The 13,466-nt window shown below is 46.6% G+C and overlaps 1 protein-coding gene across 6 annotated transcripts in view; it reads left to right on the forward strand.

Annotated features, from left to right (window-relative positions):
• Window positions 1–2,350: 2,350 nt before the first annotated feature.
• Window positions 2,351–13,466, forward strand: part of SETX (senataxin) — a 64,545-nt gene continuing 53,429 nt past the window's right edge. For 2 of the 6 annotated variants that reach the window (XR_006965540.1, XM_047098176.1), the window contains exons 1-4: window positions 8,052–8,222; window positions 8,553–8,736; window positions 9,614–9,824; window positions 12,020–12,129. Coding sequence is in view for 5 of the 6 variants with exons in the window: in XM_047098176.1 (XP_046954132.1) it covers window positions 8,560–8,736; window positions 9,614–9,824; window positions 12,020–12,129 (498 nt within the window). In the remaining variant the exon portion in view is untranslated. Of the gene's footprint in view, window positions 2,508–3,344; window positions 3,461–8,051; window positions 8,223–8,552; window positions 8,737–9,613; window positions 9,825–12,019; window positions 12,130–13,466 lie in introns of those variants that run through there. The other 4 variants (XM_047098172.1, XM_047098175.1, XM_047098173.1 and 1 more) reach the window with 4 other exon arrangements.

Genomic DNA, 13,466 nt, shown 5'->3' on the forward strand with positions numbered 1-13,466 from the left:
CACCCCATATCCATCAGATGAGAAAAATTGTGGCATATTCATTTAATGATGTCATACTCCAAAATGAAAATGATTGCTGATACATGCAGTGACACCTCTGACCCTCACACGCTTCTTATTGAACAGAAGACGACTGACAAAAGAGTACATAGCGTATAATTCCATTAAAATGAGTTCTAGAACAGTCTGAATGAATCTATGGTGGTGACAGATAAGGTGATAGAAATCAGGTCACCAGTCCGGTTGGGTGAGTGTGGAGAGTGTCCCCATCTCGCTTTGCGGGATGAAAAAAAATTTTTTTCTTTTTATCATGACTGGAGATGCTTACATGAAATGATGGAGGTGTTAACACGTCCTCAAAGCATGCACTTAAAATCCGTGTATTTTATTGTGTATAATTTAATATAAATTATGTAGAGTTGAAAAAAATTAAGGGAATATGAGGCAAACGTGAAGATGATTTCAATCAGTAGAAATAACAAAAATTTCAACAATTAAGAGATCAAATAGAAATAACAAGGCTTTATCATTTCCAGATTGAAAACAAATGTGGAATTAAAAGGCCCAGAGACGGCTCGGAGACGAGATGAAATTGTGACTTTGGTTGAGCTTTAGACACTTCTTGCCTCCGCGAGCACTTTCCTCCTTAAAAATATCAAATATCATATTTTATGACCACTTTGGTATAAAGGCAGATATTTTGTCAACTATTAAAACATTGACTGCAATCTAAAGTTTCACCTTTTTTTTTCAGCTTTTATAAGAAGTTAGAACGTTGTCGTGTGTTCCTAGCCCAACTGTCAGGTCCATGGGAGACGTTTTCCCCCACCTCCCCACCCTCTTTCCCCCACCTCCCCACCCTCTTTCCCCCACCTCCCCACCCTCTTTCTCCCACCTCCACTCCCCCAACCCCTTTCTCCCCCCCTACAACCCCCCACCCACACCCTGTTCAGGATCCCAGGTAGTCTTCTGTCTTCTGTCCCTTAGCAGGGTGGAGAGGAGTTTGGCACTTTTAAACTCTTTCAGGGGCGCCTGGGTGGCTCAGTCGGTTAAGCATCCGACTTTGGCTCGGGTCATGATCTCGTGGTTCGTGAGTTCGAACCCCACATCAGACTCTGTGCTGATAGCTCAGTGCCCGGAGCCTGCTTCGGGTTCTGTCTCTCTCTCTTTCTCTCTGCCCCTCCCCAGCTTGTGTTCTGTCTCTCTCTGTCAAAAATAAACGTTTAGAAAATTAAAAATAAAACTCTTTCATAGTCAACTTTGGTAAAAACCTAAGTAATGCATTCTGCAAGGATCTACCTAACAGTGGCGATGTCAGGGAAGTACAAAATCCCGGTGACTTTTACCATTTTGTTCATCTCTCAAAATAATTTCTTCCCCCAATAGCCCTCCAGATTCTCATTTGAAACAAGTATTGCGTAAACACACTCCTTCAGTGAGGACGTACACATAACGAGTACGGTCTGAAACAGTTGTGTGACCTAAGCGCTTCGTGTGGCTACAGCCGACTGTCCGCACGCTACAGAAGCTTCGAGAAACCAGGCGAGCAACGGTCGTTGGCCTCGCGCGCGCTTGCGCGAGGTCCCACAAGCCCCGCCCCCCTCGCTATAAGTTTCCTCGCCTCGCCCCCCTCCGCCGCCCACTCAGTCTTCGGTTACAGGTCCCGGAGGCAGGACCGCAGCCGCAGCTCCGGCCTCGGTGGTGCTGGTCGGCACCTGTCCCTCTCCCGCTTTTCCGCCTCTGTCCTCAGTCGAGGCAGGGGCGGCTTCTCTTCCTCCAGGTCAGTGGCAGGCGGTAAAAACCAGGCAGGCTCTCCGGTGGTGATTGCTGTTACGGTACTTCGTGAACTCCTTTCCCGTAGTATGAACTCGCTCTCCCCATTAGGTGTTGATTAACGTATTATATTTTAGGAATTTAAGGAAATCTAAAAGGAAAAAAAAAAAATCCCCCTCAATCTGTAACACACCGTGCTGAAACGCCCGGGGCGTTGCAAAGATCAGAGAAGGGAACGACCGTTAAAGGGTACAGGCTAGAGGCCTAAATCGCCCCGGGGCCAGGCGCGTCGGGGTCCGACCCTGACCGGAAGGGAGTCCTGGACGGGACCAGGTTCAGCGCACCGCTCGACGCCCCTCCCCCCCGTAGGGCGCTCCCGATTGGCCGGAATCGGCATCCCGGAAGTGACATCAGCGCCAGGCGTTTCTGCCTCCCGACGGAGCCGCGGTGCGTCTCTTCCCGTGCTCCGCACCTCCGCGCACCAAAACAAGAAGGCGGCGGGGCGGAGCCTGCGTTCGGCCGACGCCGCGCTCGGGGGAGGGGCGGGGCCTCGGCGTGCGGCGCTGCCGGGTTGGGTGGCCGGGTGGGAACGGAGGCGCTCGGGTGTGGGCCCGCACATCCGCCCTCGGCCGACTGTTGAGCCGAGGCATGGAGGTGGGCTAGCGGCCGAAGCGAGGCCGAGCGGGGTGAGGAGAGCGCCGCGGGCTCGAGGCTGTGGGCCCGGCGGGCGTGAGGTGCGCGCGGGGCCGCGTGGAGTAACCGTCGCGGCGCGTCAGGCCCGGGCGGCGGGTGGGGGAGGGGCGGCGCGGGGGGGGGCGCTTTCCTGGGGGGGGCAGCGACGCGAGGGGGGCGGGGACAGCCCGCCCCCTGGTGCCTCCTGCACCCCGGGGTCCCGGGCGTCTGGATCCCCGCCCTGTCCCCCGCCGTTGTCTCCTCCGCGGTGTCGTGCGAGCTGCTTTTGGCCCGGGCACTGCGTAGTTCCTTTGGGGGATGAGTAGGGGGCTCGCCGGAGAAAGCCCCGTCCTGCTGCCCCGGAGTCCTCCTCCCCCTCGGGAGAGAGTGCTGCTCCCGGATGGCTCCCCCGAGTCCTCCCCTCCCCACCTGAAGGCGCTGGAGCGCACTGCCCGGGGGGCTTTGTCCGCCGCCCCTCCTCTCGGGGCTGCGATGGGCCCGAGACGGGCTCGGCGCGCAGGACACCGGGTGCGGGGCTCGCGGGGGAAGAACCTCCCCCGTTAGGAGCAGCAGTGCTCCGGTTGGAGTGGCGGACACGAGTTCCGGGCCGAGGGCTGAATCTACCCGCTGGTGCTGATTTGGGGGCTGTTTGTCGAAGTGCCCAGCCGTTCCGTGCGCGGGGACAGCGAGCGTCCTGTCGCTGTGGGCTCAGGAGCGCAGTTGCACCACTTCTGCAGATTTGGGTGCTCACGGGCAGGCTGTCTGAGCCTGAGCCGCTTGTCCGATTGGTACCGTCTGGCCCGACTTCATAGGGTGGACGTGAATGAAACCCGGATGGAGTATAAAAACCACTTCATCAGTTTTGTTCCTTTTCTTCCCCCTCGCCCGTCCTGTTTCAGAGATGTTCTTTTGGGTCCAGAGTCTGGGTACACATGAGTGCAAATCCTCACCCATTCACAAATAAGCCTAGGAATCTCCACCGAGAGGATCGCTTCTCTGTAGGCCGTTAGCCCAGGTAATTATTTTTTAAGCCAACATCTAAGATGGTTTTCAATCCCTGAATAGGTGTCAGGCACCGGAGTAAAAAATATGCAAAGCAGATCCGTGCCCCAGACTCACAATTGGTGGGGAGGCAGCAAATGTGTGGTAGAGGTGGGAGGCAAAAAGTGAACAACAGCTCGACTCAGCGCAGGCAAGTGCCCTGAGATGTGCAAAGTCCTGAGAGGGTAGGAGCGTCAGAGTGGAAGGGCGAGGATGGGTCAGATAAGCCCTCAGATGTGATGACGTACAGGGATTGATTGCACACGGGAGGCTCTCAGATTTTCTCAGAATCACTGCTGAGGTGTTTTTAAAAAACCGAATCTGAGTTGTATGTATCTGATCTTTTTTTGAAGTTCCTTTGCTGAGTCTGATGTGCGTTGAGGGTTGAGCGCCAGGCAGAGCTGCGAAGGTTGGGTGTTCAGTGTGAGTTTCTCTGAAAGCAGGAAAGGCCAAACACCCTGCCCCATTTTAGGAAGAGCGGCGGGGGGGGGGGGGGGAACCGCGAGAGATGCCGGAGCCCCATAACGGAGGGCCTTCTGCAGTGAGGTCAAAAAATGTGAATTTTATCCCGAAACTGGGGGAGTTCAAAGGTCAGTTTTTGCTTTCCCCTTCCGCAGTATGCTGGGGGAGGAATTGGTGGTGGATGAAATAAGAGTCAGAAGCATTATTTATTTAGGCTTCTGCAATCCAGACAAATGGTGAAAATATATCCTATTAAGGGGATGGCAGCGTCGCTGGGAATAAAGCGTAGATACAATTAAGGAGGGAGACTATGGAATTGAAGATGGATGCTAAGGGAGGACATCTAGGGTCATTGTCTTTGAAAACAAGGGACGGTAATGTCACGAGTAGAGAACATATAGGGTGAATCACGGGTTTAAGGGAAGGATTTCCTTCTGTCTTTGTCTTTGAGATGCCAACTCTGTGCAGTTGGATACTGAATGTACCTGCGAGACTGTAGGCTAGGCTGGAATTGTTGTCGTTTATTGAGTGCCTGAATTACAGCTAAGTGTCGCACTGAGAGAGAGTTTTACATACTTTCTTCCGTTACAGGTAGTAATGGAAAAAGTGGTTTGAATTAGGTCACCCAGAAAGAGAAATGGGATGGAGAGTCCTGAGGCAAGCCTTTGGAAACTGATATTTGAAGGGGAACAAAGGAAGAAGTGACCGTGAAGGAGATTGGGTAGAGGAAGTGAAAGGAGAATGGTGTGCTGTCTTAGCTAAAGAACGCATGGTCAGAATTTTTATATGCTTTAGAGGAGGCAGAGAAAAACTCTGTTGGATTTGGTGATACAGAGATGACTAGGGACTCTGGGAAAATATGCAGTGAAACGTAAGGGTAGAAGCCAGATTGCCAGGGAGCTATTAAGCAGACAAATCCAGATTACTTTTGCAAGACGTTTAGCTCGGTAAGGTAGAGGAAAGTGATTGTCGTCTGAGGTGTCTGGCCAGCTAATACTGAGAAATGATGTCCCCGAGGCAGGTCTTTAACCCTGGAGAAGCATCCTGTGTTAGTGACGAATCAGTTCTCCTGCTGAGGCTCCCAGGGTGGCTCTTGACGTCTGTTCTGCAGCTTGAGGGTTCCTCGGGCACCAGCATCTGTGGCTCAGTCGTAGTTCCAAGCAGTTAAAACCGGATGAAATGAACAAAACTCAGGCCTTCCAGAAGGACTGAGTTGGGCAAAAACTTCAAGGATTTATGGTCATGTACCAACAGATTTTCTCCCAAAAGAAAAACTACTTTATATATATATATACCCCATTTAGATGCTCGGGCCAATGATAATTTTAGATTTGGGGGTGTGACCACCCATTTATGGCCTTTGCAGAGGAATCTGGAAACACTTTCTGTTGTTGACATGCTCTATAGCACTGTTTTCTGTATTCTAGACTCCGTGGTACCCATCTGTTATATATATGGCAAGCAAGAAAATTTAGTTCTGCTTTCGGGGGTGTGGAAGGAAATAGGCTAGCTCTGTGAGTGAGTGAAATACAGAAGTCTCCTTAATGTTCTTAGTAGAAAGTTTCTTTCTTTTTTTTTTTAACTGGTAATTATTTTAAAGTCACAGCATTTTATTTGTACTTCAGACCCTAATTTTTTTTTCAAAGTTTTCGATTGACTGCAGAAATCCTGCTTGAGGCAAGTGAGGTTTGAGAATTCTCCAGAGTTTCACTTTCTGTTCTTAGATCTGCTTCTCAGTTCACTCCCCACACTGAAATAGATCACTGGAAAAAACAGTTTGTGAAGACTTTTAACTTATAATATTATGATATTGGCCTTTTAGAGTTAACACACTCTGCTTTGAAAAACATAATTTTGTATTCTGCAAAGCTAATGTGTTACTTGGTATTCCCTAGTTTGCAGCCCCCTTGCACAGGGTGGGTATTAGTAAAATCTAATGGAATTAGCATTAGTGTTGAGGAAAGGGCAGGATTCTCCAGCTGAGCCAGCGTGCTTTTTTTTATTTTTCAAATGAGGATTGTGTAACTCATTTTTTTGCTCTTCAGGAAACTCCCTAATCTAGGATGTAGTGAGCTTTTCTTCTAAATGGGTTTCCATACCTCCTTTTGAGTGTTGTTTTCTGTGTGTTTTCTAAATGTCCATTTCTGTATGTCGTCCTTAGCTTTAATGTTGAAAGCCACCCTGAGTTCTTTTTAGAAGGGTGAAGAAAGCGTACAATTAATGGTTGATCTTAAAAATTCACAAGACAGGTGCACGTATTCGATTTTACTTATGCGTTTATGTATAATTACTTAATCATGGAAGTAAGAAGAAAATAAGGGATTTTTTTTGAAAACCAGCTTATTTTAGGATCTGGCATTACGCCAAAAAAGCCTCAGCAGTGAAATAAAATTTCCGTCAAGGTGTCATTGATTTCCCGTTAGCAGACGTTTTGCGCTCTTCAATTTTATGATGATGATGCATTTGAAAACGTCACGCTGCTGGGTTTCTGTACCCAGGTATTCAATGACTTGGGTCATTTTTCTTAATCTTTTATTGTTTCTTCTCCCTCCCTGAGAGGAAACTTTAGACCTTTCTACCGCATGCATTTCCCCTTAATTTTAAACCACCAATACATTGTATATCCCTTTATGTACTTTAGGCATCTTTGTGCTTTACACATTTAAGAAAAAAAAAAAAAAGCAAGATTTTTTTGTGTGTGTGTGTCCCACTAACCAGTTTTCATCTCCTTGAGGATGATTTCACCCCTGATGACAATGCATGAGTTAGGTCCATCCACTTAGGAGACGGGCTTAGTTTTTAGTGTACAGTCTGCAGTGGGGGTTGTAACTTTTTCCCCTTGAAGCTTATATCTTACATCCGTTGGATAGTTATTTCCATCCGTTTCTGAAGATCAGGCTCATTAGATATTTCCCTGGCCCAGTTCCCAATGATTGATCATTTTCATAGGAAAGAAGACTTGCTTCCTTCCTCCTGGGTGTGGTTTTCTTCCTTTTGTTACAGACTGGCTGACAGCTGTTTAGATCTTTTTGACTTTGGGCCGGTGGGTGTTTCTCCTGGGTTGCGGGTTTTGGGGTAGCTAGCATACTGTCCAGAGCGGAAGTTCCTTCCTCAGTACCTCACGTGGGGGGCTGTCAACTCCTGTGATGTTGACCCTGATCACTTGGTTGAGGGTGTGTTTGCCAGGTGTGTCCGCAGTAGTGTTACGGTATCTCCCTTTCCACACCCTCTCCATGGGCCTTGTGTCACCAAGTCCCGCCCACACTCAAGATGGGGTGGGGTTAAGCTCCGCCTCTGGGAACCCAGAGTGTCTATACGTATCCTTGTGAGTTCTTCTGCGCGTCCGGTTGGTCCCCCATCTTTTGTTCATTCATCCAGTCGTTTCTGTCTGTACGGATTCATGTGTGTCTAGACTGAGGGTTAGAATCCACAGATTGCAGTGGGTGTTTTGGTTTTTGTTTTTGATCAAATTGTCTCAGCTTTGGCCATCCAGAGCTCTTTCGGGTTGGCCCCTGTGTTCCTGTGACATGCCCGAGCCCTTTTGTGTTTTGAGTACTTTGAGGTACGTCCAGGCTCACCGCGTGTCCTTGTTGAGCCGTAACACACTGCTTACTGATTGTGAGCTTTGTATTTACTTTCACCTCCATTTAGTGTGCGATGCAAATACAGTGTCTTCTCTTTATTACACCTCGTTGGAGCTGGAGAGCTCTTTGGATTTGGGCTTCCGTCCTGTTTGCTCATCCACAGGGTTTCGTGCTGTTTGTAGTGCTGATGAACCTCTGCCTCGTTAGTACGTCTTCATTTAAACCTCCGACACCTGTGCTTCCTGGGCTTTTCGCTTGTTTCCTGGGACCTTCCTGTTTGCTCTTTTTGAGATTGCTAGGATTTGGACAATTATTCTATCTGGACCCTTTCTCGTGAGTTTGGATGGTGGAGTCTCTGGTATTACCACACAGACAGAAGGTGGGAGAGCTCAAAGATTGTACTTAGTAGCAACAGGTTGTTAACATTTTAGCTGTTACAGTTGACAGTGCATTGACGAGCAGTGCAGCGGTTCATGCACACGTATGTGCAGATTCATGCGTCTGTACTTTCTAACCCAGACAGAGGTCTCTGAGTTTTTGTGACTGGTGTGGATCAATGCTTCCGGATTTTTAGGTCTCCACGGATTTCTCGAAAACATGTCTTCGAGGAATGTGAAAGGTTCCCTTAACTTTTGACTTGGCTCCAGTACATCACGAGAACACTCCAAAAGCTATACTTTGAAAGCACTGGTACGTCTTTGTCTCCGTGGTTCAACGTCAGTAACACGTGGTCTTGAGCTTCCTGTGTAGCACATCCGTGTGTTGCATGCTGGTGGGTTTGGATTGCTTTGGTTTGGTTTTTGTGCTAGCAAAGTGCTTTCGTTTCCTCGTATTTCTTACGTGCCAAAGATGAAGTTTTTAAGAGGAGGCTCAGATTTGAGTTGACCCAGTTGATAAGCCGGCCGGCGGACCATCCTTGAGGTGGCGGGGGCACATTCTGAGTCGAAGGGGAGGGTCACACGGAAAGGCCCGAAGTGTCATTTTTCGGGAGTCTTCAGGTGTCGTCTTTTCTGCGTACAGGGGCAGAATGAGCACATGTTGTTGGTGTACGCCCGGTGGTATTTCCACCGCTGACTTCCTCAAGCGCTATGCGTCCAGGACTCATGCCGGGGAATTTCAGACAGCCGACGAAGACCTCTGCTACTGCCTGGAGTGTGTGGCCGAGTACCACAAAGCACGCGACGACCTGCCCTTCCTGCATGAGGTAACGTGCGCCGGGTGGACGGTACACTTCAGAGCTCGATAACTAGGGGGACGAGAAACCCGAACTCGGCTAGGTGCGTTCGGGAACCAGGATTGACTGATGAGACGGAATTAAAACCTCAGCCGACTTTCGTGATCCCTCGCTTTCAGTCATTGGGATCTAAAACAATTGGGTGAGATGATGTATGGGGTTTTTTTGTTTTTTGTTTTTTTGTTTCCAGTTTGTTCTTTACGTCGGTATATCTGACAGTGTTACATTGTTTTTTTTCTTGTTTTTCACGCCCGTGTATTTGACAGTGTTACGGTCACGGGTCTGAATGGCTTGGGTTATTTTTTTATTGGTGATTCTTTTTTTCTCTTTTCATTTTTTCATGGGTACGTGGTGCAAACTTCCTTTTTTAAAACATTTTTTTAAATGTTTTATTTATTTTTGGGAGACAGTGGGAGCGGGGAGGGGCAGAGAGAGAGAGGGAGACACAGAATCTGAAGCGGGTTCCAGGCTCTGAGCTGTCGGCACAGAGCTGGACGCGGGGCTTGAGCCCTCGAACCGTGAGATCATGACCTGAACCGAAGTCGGACGCTTAACCGACACCCAGGCGCTCCTCGTTCCCTTTTAAATAGCTGATAAAGCATAGTGCTATATTTATAGTAAAACTTTATGAAAGCGGTTTTTGCACACCTCATGTCATATGTGCCTCATACATCATAAAAGTGGCCACGTTTAGTGACTTTTCTTCAAATGAATCTAATGTGGTAGTGTACTTCTTGAAACTTCTGAAGTTTTATACTTAGGGGAAGGCTTTCTAAAAAGATCGTGACATCCAGTATTTTTGGATAATAAGATATAAAGCTTACCTCCCAATTTTTTTTCTCTATAGGTTTTGTGGGAATTAGAAACCTTACGTCTCATAAATCATTTTGAAAAATCCATGAAGGCAGAAATTGGAGACGATGATGAATTGTACATAGTAGACAACAATGGAGAGGCACAGCTGTTTGACTTCACTGGCCAAGACTTTGAAAATAAGCTTCGAGTTCCTCTTCTTGAAATCCTGAAGTATCCGTATCTGCTTTTACACGAGCGTGTTAGTGAGTATCTTGGGTGTTCTACAAGTTTAATCAGTCTTATTTTAAGAATTGCAGGAACTCCCGTTTTATCTGTATTGAACATCCGTTAAACAGATCATTAAGATACTTCATCTTTTTTCCCAACATTTTGTTGATAGAAGTTTCTATGCACGGAGAAAAGCCAGTGATCAGGTGAACACCGCGGACCCACCACATGGATTCTGCAGTTGCTCACGTCTTGCTGCATTTGCTTTATCACACATTTACTCCTCTATCCATTCAGTTAGTTTGCATTCTTGTAATTTGTCCGTAGCAGAGTTCCTCAGCGTTGACACCATGGATGTTTTGGACTGGATACTTCTTTGTTGTGGGCGCTGTGCTGTCCGTTGTGGGATGTACAGCAGCCTCCCCGGCCCCTACCACCTAGATGCCAGTAGCCCTCTGCTCTCCCCGCTGCCCCTCTTAGGACAGCCAGACTGTGTCCACATAGTGCCACGTGTCCCTGCAGCGTGGAGAGGGCAGGGCAGGGGAGAGGCAGAATCGTCTCTGGTTGAGAACTACTGGTCTGTAGTAATTTTTATTAATTATTATGGCATGGCATATCATGGCTGCCTGAACTTAGGTCATTTATGTTTGTATTTCTTAATGTGAATCTCATAAAAGTGAAGACGTTACATGATCTGTCCAATCTAACAAAATAGCAGTACCTTTTTTTTTTTTTTTCTTTTCCAAATAACAATACCTTTAAATCATTTAGTATCTAGTCCGTATTCAAACTTTCCCAGTACTTGCAAAATGTGGTTTTGGCTGCTTTGTTTAAGAATCCATTCAGGGACCACCTATTGCATTGGCTCATATTTTGTACATATTTTTGAATACAAAGTAGTTTATTTATACATACACAAAGAAACTTTTTTTTTTTTTTTGCTATAGCCTTGGCTTACTGAGACCATATAGTTGCCCTGTGAAATAATGCACTTCCTGGATTTTTCAGATTGCTTCCTGGTGATGTTATTTCACGTCTTTATTCTCTGAATTTTCAGTAAACTGAAAAGCACATCTAAGGATTTGGTTAGATAAATCAATTCTTTCTAAATAAACTGTAAGTAAATTGTGTTTAACATGTTAACAGGTCCATTTTCAAACATTTATTAATACTACATCCAAGAAAAGTACATAAATGGTGAGTTTTTACAAACTGGACACACCTATGTAGCCAGCACCCAGATCAAGAAACAAAACGTCAATACCCAAGAGCTTCCTTTCCTGCTTTTCCAGTTATCGACACTCTTCCGCAAAAGCCATCCACTGTCGCTGATGATATTCTTTGAACTTTGACAAAGTAAAGTTGATTCATTAGGGGTAGGGTAAAGGTATGAGTCTGTTCAAGACACTTCTTTTTGTGTTTTTTATTTTTTAGAGAGAGAGAGTGAGCAAGCGAGTGCACAAACAGTGGAGAAGGGGCAGAGGGAGAGGGGGAGGGAGGGAGAGAGAGAGACTCTCAAGCAGGTTCGTGGGGCTTGATCCCAGGACTCTGGGATCATGACTTGAGCCGAAATCAAGAGGCAGACGCTCAGCTGCCTGAGCCACCCAGGCGCCCCTATTCACGACGCTTCTGAAAGAGCCGTGTAGACATTTCCATAAAGCAACAGGAATTAGAACAGTCAAGCAGGGGTGGACTTGTGGGACAATAGACTCCCGAAATAAACCAAGAATATTTGGGGAACTTAGTGTTAGATGATGGGAGCACGTCAAAGCAGTGGAGAAAGTGAATTATTCAGTAAACGAGAGTAGGACACAATAGCCATTTGGGGGAAAGGCTCACTTTGTCACGCCAGTACCAAGTAAGGTCCGTGTGGATCGAAATGTAAAATGCTGATGGAACTGGACTTAAAATCATACTTTTGAGAAGATACCCTATGGATATAATTATGCTAATTATGCCAAGGGTAAGAAAAAAAATATATGTATACCGGTAAAGTCACAGTAGTTCATAGGAGCACACTATGATCAATCACACAAGATTAGTCTTCCAGGCGAGTAAATACTGTCGTTGAACTTACGTTATCAGCGTTTTTATGCCTCATTTGAGAAAAAAAAGGAAAAGAACAACTTTTTATTTACTTACAGAACAACCGAAGGAGCCAGGTTCAGGGACTCTTGATAAGTTGATAAGGTTTATGTCTCATATTTACGGTCTTGTTTTTTCTATTTAGACGAATTGTGTGTTGAAGCACTTTGTCGGATGGAACAAGCTAATTGCTCCTTTCAGGTTTTTGACAAACATCCAGGCATTTATTTGTTTCTGGTCCATCCCAATGAAATGGTGAGTATGAGTGGTAGGCGATGAAAGGATATATTTTATTTTTGCACGTAGAGAGAGCCGTAATAGAGGGTTTCGGTGTGTATTTTGTCTAAAATATTGAACCGTTAAAAATGTATAATCACACCCCTCAAAAGGTAAGCGTTTCTCGGGACCAGCAGTGCAGCAGAAACACCACGTGATAAACGGTGGAAACCTCTAGGTCCGGGTGGCTCTTGGTAGCTGAGCACGCAGTTTCCGCCGGATGACAGTAGCTCCGGGTGTAGTCCAGGAAAGGCCGAGAACCAGAGTCCGGGCCTGTGCACAAAGTAGACTCTCCCCTGCCTGTGAAAGAAAGCTGACAGTACGGCCAGATGCTCTGCGGCACTGGCCTTCTAGAGCCACATAGCAACAGAGGAAGGAGGTCCAGCCGGGCACCAGGACCCGGGCCAGGCACTCAGATGCTTCACGACTGAGTCTGCAGGGCCCCTCCCTGATGCGACTGGTGGTTGGCAGCCCGAGCTGCTGATGCTAGACCGGTGCCAGATGAGGGACACGAGAGAAAGAAGAGTTGAGAAGGTAGCGTCAGAGCTTAATACAAAGTTGGTCGGATGCTGTGGTAAAGCTTGTTAGTAAAAGCAGCTAAGTTCGAAGAAAGTGAGTCTATCGATAGTAACTTGGACGGGGTAGTAACAACGTGATGGGGTTGGCAGGCAAGATGTGAGAGCGTGTGGGCCAGCTTTTCATCTTGTTAAGGGCGGAGCTAGGTAATGAATTACTTTAGAAGGTCAAAAAAAATGCAGTAAAAGAAATAGAGAAACATGGTTCATACAGATAAACGGGTTTAAGAATATCAGTGTTTAACATAAGTGGGCTGAATTTGTCAGTGAAGACACAGATTAGATTGAATTACAAAAGAAAATCCGTGGTTTTGTTTCCAAGAGAAACTCCTGAAACTTAGGGTGCAAAAAGGTTGAAGGAAAAACAATTAATAGGCAAATACTGACCTAATCAAAGCTGGTGGAGCTATTGTTTTTTTTTTTAATTAATTAATTTATTCATAAAATTGTACGTCCAAGTTAGCATCTAGTGCAATAAGGATTTCAGGAGTAGATTCCAGTGATTCATCCCTTATGTATAACACCCAGTGATCGTTCCAACAGGTGCCCTCCTTAATGCCCCTTGCCCATCTGGTCTATTCCCCCCACCCACAATCCCTCCAGCAACCCTCTGTTCTCTGTATTTAAAAGTCTCTTATGTTTTGGCCCCCTCCTTGTTTTTATATTCTTTTTGTTTCCCTTATGTTCATCCGTTTTGTATCTTCACTCGTATGAGTGAAGACATATGATATTTGTCTTTCT

The sequence above is a fragment of the Lynx rufus genome, unplaced genomic scaffold (genome assembly GCF_022079265.1).
Source record: "Lynx rufus isolate CCGP_SWC_20201006 ecotype Redwood Valley unplaced genomic scaffold, mLynRuf1.p SCAF_44, whole genome shotgun sequence".
In the NCBI taxonomy this organism is placed as follows: domain Eukaryota; kingdom Metazoa; phylum Chordata; class Mammalia; order Carnivora; family Felidae; genus Lynx; species Lynx rufus.